Source organism: Setaria italica, chromosome VII, assembly GCF_000263155.2.
Source record: "Setaria italica strain Yugu1 chromosome VII, Setaria_italica_v2.0, whole genome shotgun sequence".
Taxonomy (NCBI): Eukaryota; Viridiplantae; Streptophyta; class Magnoliopsida; order Poales; family Poaceae; genus Setaria; species Setaria italica.
In genome coordinates this window covers 2,755,426-2,766,719 of record NC_028456.1, presented here as the reverse complement: position 1 = coordinate 2,766,719, position 11,294 = coordinate 2,755,426, and the positions used below count along the sequence as shown (strand labels likewise).

Here is an 11,294-nt window from a genome sequence, read left to right as displayed (position 1 = left end):
CGGTGGCTCATGTGGCGCCGGAGGAAGAGCAACTGGCAGTGAACACCGGTGACTTGATGCACCTCTGGCGGCTTGTCGAGGAGAAGGATGGTGGCCCGTCGTGGATTCACATGATGGACCACACTCTGCCGACCATGAGATACCAGGCTTGGCGGAGAGACCCACCAGTATGTAGCAGTCTTTCTTCAAACATTTTAGCTAGAGCTCATGTGAGGCTTGAATAAGTTTAGAATTGAAGAATTTTGGATGTAGAAAGATTGAATTTTACTTAGAAAAGTTATATGGCAAATTTTTCTTATGATCAGCTCTACTTGAAATAGATATGGATGGGTTCTGCTTCTACTACTGTATTAGGTGTATGTGAGATGCTAGAACTTACAATTGATATGGTTTGCTTCATTGTTCCAGAATGGTCCACCGCAGTACCGCAGTAGCACTATCTTTGAGGATGCCTCGCCAGAGGTTGTGAGGGATTTCTTCTGGGATGACGAGTTCCGGATTAAGAACAGCTGGGATGACATGCTTCTTCAGCACGAGACACTGGAGGAGTGCAAAAAGACTGGAACCATGGTTGTCCGCTGGGTCAGGAAGGTGAGTTATTTACATAATATCTCCAGTGCTAATTATTAAGATTAAAACTGTGGCAAGTTGCTTAAAGAGAATGGTTCTCCTGTGCAGTTCCCATTCTTCTGCAGTGACAGGGAATACATCATCGGTCGCAGGATATGGGCATCTGGAAAGACGTTTTACTGTGTGACCAAGGTATGGTACAAAATAGCTTAATCTGCTAAATATACTTGTATAAATAAATTTATGTTGCCTATGATTGTGTTTACGCCCATATCCAGCATTCAGCAATCCTTGTACTCAGTAATAACTTTGAGCTGGAACTACATGAAGAGTGACCATTTAGTGTAGCGATGCTTTCTATAGTTGAGTATAATGTGTTACGACATCACTTATATGCTGTCGGAAGCTTATGTACCTGAGCCATCAGGTCATTTGCAGTAGGGCGAACCAAACCGCTTTGAGCCTTGGTATCTAGGTTATCCTTTGTTCCCAAACCATTCCACACCAGTGGTTGAGATGCTTGTCCCACTAGGAAAATCATTAAATTACACTTTCAGCCTTTATTTTTGAAAGAGGGGGGGGGGGGGGGGGGTTTCAGGGCTCTGTTTTTGCCCACAGATCATGGTACTATAGTTGCACATGAAAATGCCATGGTTTTATCTTTTTGTGAATTTATACCTGAGTGCAAGCTACCCTTTTTCTGTCCTCCACCTACTGATTACTGGAAAAGTACTAGGAATTCTTTTTGGATTTTTTTTTCTACCTAGAATCTCCCATGGGCATCTTTTGTCATCTCAATTTGCAGATTACAATTGCATGTTAAAATGTTTCTTTAAGCCTGTAACTAGGTTGAACTAGGTGATTAAACCTCTCATGTCATTTTTTCAGGGTGTGCCTCGTCCCTCTGTCCCAAGACAAAACAAACCTCGCCGCGTGGACTTGTACTACTCTAGCTGGTGCATCCGTCCAGGTACAACAGTGTTCCGTAACAGTTATTTGCAACATTTGCAGGGTACCAAATAAGTCGAGCGAATTAACTCAACTTTTTTTTTTCTATCAGTTGAATCAAGAAATGGTGATGGTGCGATGACTGCATGTGAGGTGCTCTTGTTCCATCATGAAGATATGGGGATTCCGTGGGAAATCGCAAAGCTCGGCGTCCGGCAGGGGATGTGGGGCTGCGTCAAAAGGATTGAGCCTGGCCTTCGGGCATACCAAATTGCAAGAACTGCCGGAGAGCCTATTTCAAAATGCGCTGCCATGGCACATGTCACCACCAAGTTTAATGCTGATCAGCTCGACACAGAAGACAATACCATGGCCAGTTCATCCAACAACAATACAGAGGTTGAGAAGCCAAAGCACTGGGCAAACAACATACCCAAGGCTCTCATGGTAGGTGGTGCCGTCGCCCTGGCTTGCACCTTTGACCGTGGATTATTAACCAAGGCTGTCATATTCGGCACAGCAAGAAGGTTTGCAGGGCCAGGAAGGCGGTAGTGGATGAAGCTGATCACTGTAGAGCAATAATGTGCTTATCATGTAGCGAAGCTATGTGTGGAAGTGTCCTATGAAATCCTTTTTTTGTAGCAATGCATAGAGGAGGCCAGAGGACAGGACGCAAGTCATGCCTTATATAGTTGTTCAATCTAGATCTCCTCATGCTGCAGTTAGGCTAGTCTGCTGATATTAGGTCAGTTGAGAAAATAGATCATGTGCATTGCGCCAAGGAAAAGAAGATCTAGCGTGACAAAGAAGTATCTGTAAGCAGACTAGGGCATACTTCTGTTGCTGCAGTTTCAGAGGCTTAGAGCCAGCTGGTTAGGTTAGAATTATAGCATTATGAGATAGTGTGAAGAGTTGGGAAAGAAAACAGTTGTATGGTGTACTATGTACAAGGTTCAATGGTTCATTCAGAGGTGCTATAAAATACAGTGCTATCTATTTAGCAGTTGATAACGAGAATTCTCGCTTTTGTCGCTATGGCATCTTTATTGTTTTCCCCTATGGATACTGGATGTTGACCTATTGATATTTGCTGCTGAATTTTCTCCATAGAAATATGTATCCACTGTTCTGTGTCCAAATACACTGTATTTTTCTAACTTATTTCTTCAACTTAGGCAAGTTTAAATTATTGATACATTCATCATGACTTCTCCATGTCACATGACCGGAAGTATAACTGGCGTATACGAAGTGGATTGGTTCATGTGAGAATGGTAGGTGCTTGACGTGTTCTCCCCAAACAACTTTATTGCAAGGGCATTGCTAGTCCATCCTTTCTGAAGCTGACCAAAAAGCTGGCTCGAAATAGGTAATGGCCCGTTGCTTCACAGCTTGTGATGATGCCGCCTGAAATTTTGCGTCTCACAAAATGAACTTGCTTTGGAGACGGCATCTGTTCCCATGCCTTTTCAAGGGGAAAACAAAGGTAAAGATGTGACGCTGATGCTAACTGAATGCAAAAAAAGGTTAGGCCATGTTTAGTTACTCCCAACTCCCAACTTTGACACTATGCAAAAAGAAGATTCCCCATCACATCAAACTTGCGGTACATGCATGGAGTACTAAATGTAGATGAAATTAAAAACTAATTGCACAGTTTTGTTGTACTTTGCGAGACGAATCTTTTGAGCCTAATTAGTCAATATTTGGACAATAATTCACAAATACAAACGAAACGCTACAGTGTGCTACAGTGCTGTAACAGTAATTTAGCACCCCCAAATTCGCCAAACTAAACACGGCCTTAATGTTTGGCAGTGCCATGTGTGATGGGTGACCAGTGTCTGAAGGAACGCACTCTTTGGTACGGCAAGGAGACGACCTGTTCAGAGTGTTTGGCAGTGCAGGATTGACGGTCATGGTAGGTTTAGGAACAGGGGAAGCTTGGGTTGACACGGCTGCTGTTCCTACCTACTTGTATATGTTGCTTCCGAGAAGGCAAACCAGGAGAGGTTACTGTCAGTATGAACTGGTCAGATAACTGAAAAGTTGCACTTTGCAAGCTAGCATCATATATTTGAATTTGACATATCAGCATTAAACGGTCATAGTATTCTCCATCCATGTTGAAGAACCTGCAGCTATTTCAAAAAGTTCATCAGAGCGGATGTCAACAAGATGCACCGTTGCCTAAAAAACAGAAAGAAACAAAAAAGAACAAGATACGAGATGCAGCGTTTACTCCCTCGAAAGTTCAGAGGGATATGCTTTTGGTTGAGAATTTTCGATATACGCAACACCATTTTTTACGATTGAAGCAATTATATTTGTAGATATTGTTTTGTCCTCACTAATCTACTATTTCAATCCTTGGCACATGAATGCATTCAGCAGACTGCTCAGCAATGGAATTTGGCAGTGTCAAGTTCAGGTATACATGGCCAAACGGGCGGCTCGACCCGGCCTAGCACGGTCCCATCTTGACCCGGCTATAGTGTCATGTCGGGTCGGGCCGCTCGCCGTGCCGTCTTACAGGTCTAGGCCCGGCCTTTTTATACCTTATGCGGGCTGAGCCAGCACGATAGCCCAACAGGTCAGGTAGGTCGGGCCGGCCCAAGAAGGGGAAGGAGGACAGGTGGAGGCGGCGGCGCGACGCCAGTGACCGGTGCCCGGTGGTGAGGGAGGGGTGAGGGAGGGAGCTAGGGAGAGGGAGGGGAAGGAGGTGGAGGTGGGGCGGCTGAAATGTCCTTGTTTGGTTTTGGTAATTGAGTGACAACCTAGGTGAACTAATATGTGTTTAAGTAAAATACACAGGTGATTAGTCCATAGGTAATTATGTGATGAAGGAGCTCATTGAATATAAGACATGACATGGAGTCATGTGACTAGGTGGAGAAGATCAAGGCAAGACTTGGCTTGATGGACCGATTGCAAGTGTGAAGGGCAAGTCAGAGGCTTTGAAGCACTGGACCGCGTGGCGGGATGCTTGAGCAAAGACTTGGCGCCGATGGACTGGTGCAACGGTGAAGAGCAAGTGAGGTAAAGATCGATGAACCAATACGTCGCATGATGATATGAAGTGGATCATATCATTTGTGATGGTGTTGGTGCATGTGTTGCATCAACATTGGAGGAGATGGAATGGAATGCGCAAGGCAAAGGTATAACCAATAGGCATTTCATTTCACCAGTCATAGGTGTATAGAGAAGTTTATGACCGGGTTTAGGATAGATGGTCGTACTATCAATAGGGGCAAACTTGTTTGCATATCGGTCATCTAGTGCCACTTAAGCGATCTAACATTGCGATGTTGCTAGGATCGAGTGGCGTGGTAAGAATAAGTGAAAACCATTTGAAAAATGTTAGTGAAAGTGCTAACTCATTCACACATAAGGTGGTACACTTGTGGAGTTGGTACTTTTGTAAAGGGGTTGAAGAACCGGTCAAGAAGTGCTTAGCGGATATAAATTGATCGGATTAATTGGCTAGATAGCCGTACTATCAAGAAGGGTCAATTTCTTTTGCTTGACAGTTCTATAGTACCACTTTGCTCAAACAATTTCATTGCATGCATATGGACTAACATAGTTTGAGAAAGTGAAAAAGATGAGAAGAAAAAAATGTTCTAGAAGAGTGCTGACTGCATAAAGGCGGACGGTCCGCGCCTTAGAGGCGGATGGTCAGCCTAACTTAGACAGAAGCATGTTTTCGGGCTTAGGGGCTTTTGCTTAAAGGCGGACTGTCCGCAGGTGTTTGAGCAGACCGTCCGTAGTTTATAAGTTCAAATGCGCTAAAAAGTATATCGCAGACGGTCTGGCCCTATAAGGGTGGACGGTCTGCCACCTCTATAACGGTACAGTTTGACACACATTAAATGCTAAAGCAGCTGTTGGACTTGAACGGCAGACGGCCCGGCCCCTGTGAGGCGGACGGTCTGCCAGTCCCCAGTTTTCACGAGTTTTGAACCCAACAGCTAGTTTGTCCCCTCCCTCTATATATAGAGGGGTGGCCGGCCCTTGGGGCTGGTTGAGCACCTTAGGGATGTGTTGCCCTTGGTTGTGCTTGACTTGGAAGCTCTCTAACTCACTTGTGCTTGCAAGAGTGTGAATCGATTGCGAGTGAGTGCGATTCTAGTGCGTTGCTTTGTAAGATAACATCGAGTGGCACTAGGTGTTCGTGTTGCAAGCCGGTGGTGCTTGTTACTCCTGGAGGTTGCCACCTTCTAGATGGCTTGGTGGCTTGTGGCTCCGTCGAAGCACGCAAGAAGATTGTGCATGGCTCCGGAGAAGGCATTGTGCTTGCCCCGTGGGGATCGCGAAGAGCAACTTTAGTGAAGCGTGTCATTAAGTGCCCTCATCTTGTGTTGGTTGTGCGGCGCCCAGTGTGGGCTAGGCGGATGATGCCTATTAGCGCGTGAACCTCCAAGTGAGTGAGCTGACACAACGGGGACTAGCTTGGTGGCAACCAAGTGAACCTTGGGAGAAAAATCACCATGTCAACCTTGTCATCATCTTCTCAATGGTTTGCTCTTTACATACACAAGCTATTTACTTAGTTCATATTCTTTGTATTTGTGTAGTTGCTCCAGTAACTAGTTTAGTTTTAGTAACTTGCTAGTTATCTTCTTTTCTTGTGTAGCTTAGAAGTAGATCCCTTGCATAACTAGTTGGCTTGTGTAGCCTTGCTAGTTACATTGCTTAGTTTGTGTAGCTAAGTTATTTGAGCTCTCTAGTTTGGCTTGTGTAGCCTTGCTATTGAGCATTGCTAGTGAGCTTAGGCTTTGTGCGTTTTGCTTCACTAGTTTGTGTAGGAGCTCCCCAGTGTGCTTAAAGTACTAGTTGCTTAAGTTTGTATGACCTTACAACCTAGACTTGTTTAGGTGAGCTTCCTAGCCTGGCACTTTAGTAGCATAATCAATTAATTGTTTAGGTGCTTGAAATAATAGGTAGAGGGGTGCAGTCTTGGCTAGACCGAGAAGTTTAATTCCGCATTTGTTTGGGTTAGCCGGTGCGATTATTTTTAGAAAGGACTATTCACCCCCCTCTAGTCTGCCATCTCAACCCTACAGTAGTGCCAATGACCGGTGGCGGACTGGCAGTGACCGGTGGACGGTGTTGAGGGAGGGAGGGCCGGAGGGGAAGGGGAGAAGGCAGGGTGGAGCACCGGCGAGCTCAGGCCTAGGCCAGCGAGGGTGAGGTTGGAGCGGCCAGCGAGGATGGGGTGTTGCTGGCAGGGCTGGTGAGTGCGAAGGTGCGGCCGGCGAGCGAGGACGACGCGAAGGTGGGGAGGCGCCTGCGGCCGGTGATATGGGCCAATGCAAGGGGCCACAGCTGGTGGTGGTGGACTGGTGGTGACCGGTGGTGAGGGAGGGAGCCGGAGCCAGGGAGAGGGACGGGAAGGACCGAAGGAGGCGGACAGGCAGAGGCAAGTGGTGAACTGGCGATTGTGGTGGAGAGGGAGCGACTGAGGGAGCCAAAGAGGGGATTAGGGTTGGTGGCGCGCCAACCGCAGGGGGCGAGGAGGGGAGGTTATACGGACCTCAGTCATGCTGATCGTTACACGGGCCGTGCCATGGGCCGCCCGACGTGCCGCGTCTTCAACCCAGGTCTGGCCTGCTACCTTGGGCGTGCCAGCATGGGCCCGTGTAACGGCGGGCCAGGCCATGCTGGTGTCGAGCCAATACAGGTTGGGCCTCATGCTGCCCGTTTAGCCTAGCCTATTTGGCCATGTATAAGTTCAGGGTCTAGGCTTTTAAAGTGCTTTGGCTTTGAAGAAAAGTCAAAGGTGTAACCCCATACCCTTGACTTCAAAAAAGTTGCTTTTTCCTCTATACAAATCTCATAGCCACTCCCCCCTGCTTTTACGGCTTTGAGGGACAACACTCCCATGAAATTACCCGCCATGTCATCCGTTATGTGCATACCGGTTCGATTTCTTTTTTCTCCCGTCACCTCCTCCCTCTGGCTCGATCGTCTCTCGCCTTGTTTATTTCCGCGGCGCTCTCTAGGCCGTGGCTAGGGTTTGGCCGGCGGCATCCCTTGCCGACGGTGCCCCTTGCCAGCGGCGTCGGCTGCCCCCTCTATCCTCCCTCCGCCCTCCTCCCCCATGCGCCTGCGCCCCTGTCCGCCCCTGTGCCCGTGTTCGCCTCCCTCAGTTCTCGTCCTAGGCGCACGCGTGTAGGTGCGGCTGGTGGTGACGGTACTGGCCGGCGACGCCCCTAGCTGGCGGCACCCTTGGATGGCGGCTGGACCCCGCACGCTAGCCACTGCATCTTCACTTTGCCCTCCTTCTCCTAGGAGATCTGTTAGTGACCAAATCAATTCTTCCCTTCCTGTTAGTGACCAAAATCGATTGGATTTGAGTAGTAATCATTCGATTTGTGTTGCAATTGTTCCATTTGTGTAGCAACTAGTGGTTGTTGTGCCCGAGTGTCTATGGAGATTGAGAACATCAGTATGTGATGAAGTCAGATTGGTACATAGATGTTTAGCATGCTTGATTACTAAACAAAAATAAATGACAAATTACTTGTTGCATGATTTATACTAAATTGAATGAAATATTTGTTTGTGCTTGATTCAAGAATGGTTGATAAGGCAGATTGGTGTGATGCCAATGTGAGGCATTTCATCGATATCTGCAAAGGAGAGATAGAAGCTGGGAATAGACCGTTGGTGTCGGTGTTTTATACCGGCAGCCTACCAAGGGGGTACTCGAGGTAGTCGATTAGTCGGTTGGGGGATCGTCAGACCTGGAACCTGAAGGTAAAAAGCGAGAGCACAAGATATGGATTTATATAGGTTCGGGCCGCTAGAGTAGCGTAATACCCTACGTCCTGTGTGGGGGTGTTGTATATTGCACCCTACGCTTGGGTGTTGAGCTTAGGTGAGCTGCCGAGCTAGGTACCCCTGCCCTCCTTTATATACTCCAGGGGGCAGAGTACTAGTCAGTTACAAGGAGGAGTCCTAGTAGGATTACACGGGATGAGTCCTAGTAGGATTACAGGAAAATCCTAGTAGGAGTCTGACTTCTTCCTTCCTTGTGGGTATTGGGGATGTATCCCCGACAAGCCCCCGAGCGCTTCATAGTCGAATGCAGCAGTCTTCGAGTAGTCTTGAGATATTCGCCGAGTAGTCTTGGTGCTCTTCGAGTACTTTGTCAGGCAGAATCTTTCATTGCTTCTCAAAGCTGCCATGAGGTTACGGTGTGCTCAAAGTCTTGATCAACATGATATTGTAGTCTTCATGTATGGAGGGTGGCGAAAGTCGCACTCCATATGGAGTAGCCCCCGAGCCTTAGGTTGAATCGTAGAATCAGGCTGAGGGTCAAAATCTTGAATCTTCCTCTTTCGACTTGAAAAAAATCGATTGTTGGGTGTAGCTTATCAGCCCCCGAGCCTTGGATTGATTGAATAATCAACCCGAGGGTCTTGAATCTTCATGGAAGTCATCATCCAAGTAGTCTTGCGGCGTCCAGCCCCCGAGCTTATGCGCCAGGTGAACCGTAGGAGCCATGTCGAGTAGCTTTGTAGCGTTCAGCCCCCAAGCTTGGGAGCTAGCTGAGCCACTAGAGATATTCTGAGTAGTGATTGGTGCTTAGCCCCCGAGTTCGGGAACTAGTCTGTACGCTTGGCATCCTGGAGCATCGTCACCGAAGTTTGATTTGAAAGAAAAGATGCGTACATTATGTAGCATTTTTGCAGAATATTGAAACTGCTGAAATTTATTCAATGATCAATGTAAACATTGTGTGTCATGCTCTTGTTCCAGCCATACTCTTCCCAAGTAGTTAGCCTGTTACATTTTAGGCTCTCAGTCCCCGTTTAGCCGTAGCCGCTGCGTGTGTGAGAGCTGTGTCTCGTGTATACGTATGGGCATTGTTGTTTGCACGTGTATGTGTGCTAGCATTTGGCGTCACAGGTGCACCCGAGGCTTTCACGAGTTAAGACGTGTTCTGCTCAAGAAGAGTAGTGACCTTAAGAGAAGACAAAAAGGAATAGTCACTGTTGCGATAAAAAGACAGCGTGGTAGCACGAGAGAGTTTACTGCCCTTCGGCGAGTAGAGCGCGTGTTGCGCGCAAGCGGAAAGTAAGCTGGAAAATAATTAGAAAAGTGACTTAGCTTGATTCGTTGATGGTTGTTAACGAAGCCGACTAGTCGGAGCCGATTCCGACTAGTTATCGACGGTATGAAGTTTGTCCCGACTAATTCTTTAGTCAAGACGAGGAGTAGAAATAGTCGTCGGCGAGTGCTTCAACGTGGTCGGAGAAGTCGGCGGCGAGCTGCTCGTAGTCGTCAGCGAGCCGCTCATAATCGTCGGCGAGTGCTTCAACGTGGTCGGAGAAGTCGGCGGCGAGCGCCGTGACAAAGTAGTCGTCATTGTGTCGCCGAGCAAAGTTGTCGAGGCGAGTAGTCGAAGTAGCCGTCCTCGACTAATTTTGCAGTCGAGATAAGTAGTCAAAGTAGTCGTGGGCGAGTGCCGTGGCGTAGTCGGAGAAGTCGTTGACGAGCCGTCCGTAGTAGTTGGCGAATGCCACGACGTAGTCGGAGTAGTCGTTGGTGAGCGACGTCGCCGGTAGTAGTCACTGACGAGCCACCCAATGAAGTAGTCGGGATCGAGTTGTCGAAGTCATCCTCGATGAAGCTGAAGTAGTCGTACATTGGTAGATGCGGCTGGACGTCGACGTATTCGTACTCGCGTACATCTCTTGTGTTCACTAGGCAAAGATCTTGGAGTCTTCTGGTAAGCCTTCGTGTGCGCATAGCAGGATGCTTGTCCAATTGCTTCTCGCGGTAGAAAACAATTTGCAAAAGTTAATCATGACAATTTGCAAAAAGTAATCATGACTCCGTTTGCATGTTGCAATCATGACTCCTTTTACATGTTGGATCGGATAGCAGCACGATCTTTCCTCGTATCGGACATGCATGTGTAACAATCTTTAATTGGACTCGATTACAGCTTCCGCATTGATCTCAATGCTTGCACTACTTGCTTCTGATTTTTTTTACGCCAATCCTTCTTCCAAATTGATGGGCAGTAGCATGGCTGCCCTCAACGCTTGGCGGCTTTGACTCGGATAAGATTGCATCGCGCTATGGTAAATCAATAGCGTTGTCGTTGATTACGTCTTGAAAACTGAAGTAGCGACACATTAGTAGATGGTGCGTGGTGCCCTTGTGTTGATCGTTGTACAAGACAGGATCTCAGCAACTTCGACTTGGGCGGCTCATTGAGCGCCGACTACGTAACATCAAGTAGATTGATTTTGAATATGAGGTCCTTCAAGCTCGTCCTATGATCGCGACGATCTGCCCATGGTGGGCGCCAGATGTCGATGTTTTATACCGGCAGCCTACCAAGAGGGTACCCGAGGTAGTCGATTAGTCAGTTGGGGGATCGCCGGATCTGGAACCTGAAGGTAAAAAGCGAGAGCACAAGACACGGATTTATACAGGTTCGGGCCGCCAGAGTAGCATAATACCCTATGTTTAGTGTAGGGGTGTTGTATATTGCGCCCTGCGCTTGGGTGTTGAGCTTAGGTGAGCTGCCGAGCTAGGTACCCCTGCCCTCCTTTATATACTCCAGGGGGCAGAGTACTAGTCAGTTACAAGGAGGAGTCCGTTACAAGGAGGAGTCCTAGTAGGATTACACGGGATGAATCCTAGTAGGATTACAGGGGAATCCTAGTAAGAGTCTGACTTCTTCCTTCCTTGCGGGTATTGGGGATGTATCCCTGACAGTTGGGATTTCTCAATAGGAATGGTTGGAAAAA

At 47.6% G+C, this 11,294-nt stretch overlaps 1 protein-coding gene across 1 annotated transcript; it reads left to right on the top strand.

Annotated features, from left to right (window-relative positions):
* Nucleotides 1–2,545, top strand: LOC101783053 (the record flags this gene model as incomplete). The annotated part of the gene is given in 5 exon segments (XM_012847874.2): nt 1–167; nt 409–591; nt 679–762; nt 1,459–1,540; nt 1,631–2,545. Coding segments are annotated over 5 exon segments (900 nt in total). The 3' UTR covers nt 2,071–2,545.
* Between the last annotated feature and the right edge of the window lie 8,749 nt (nt 2,546–11,294).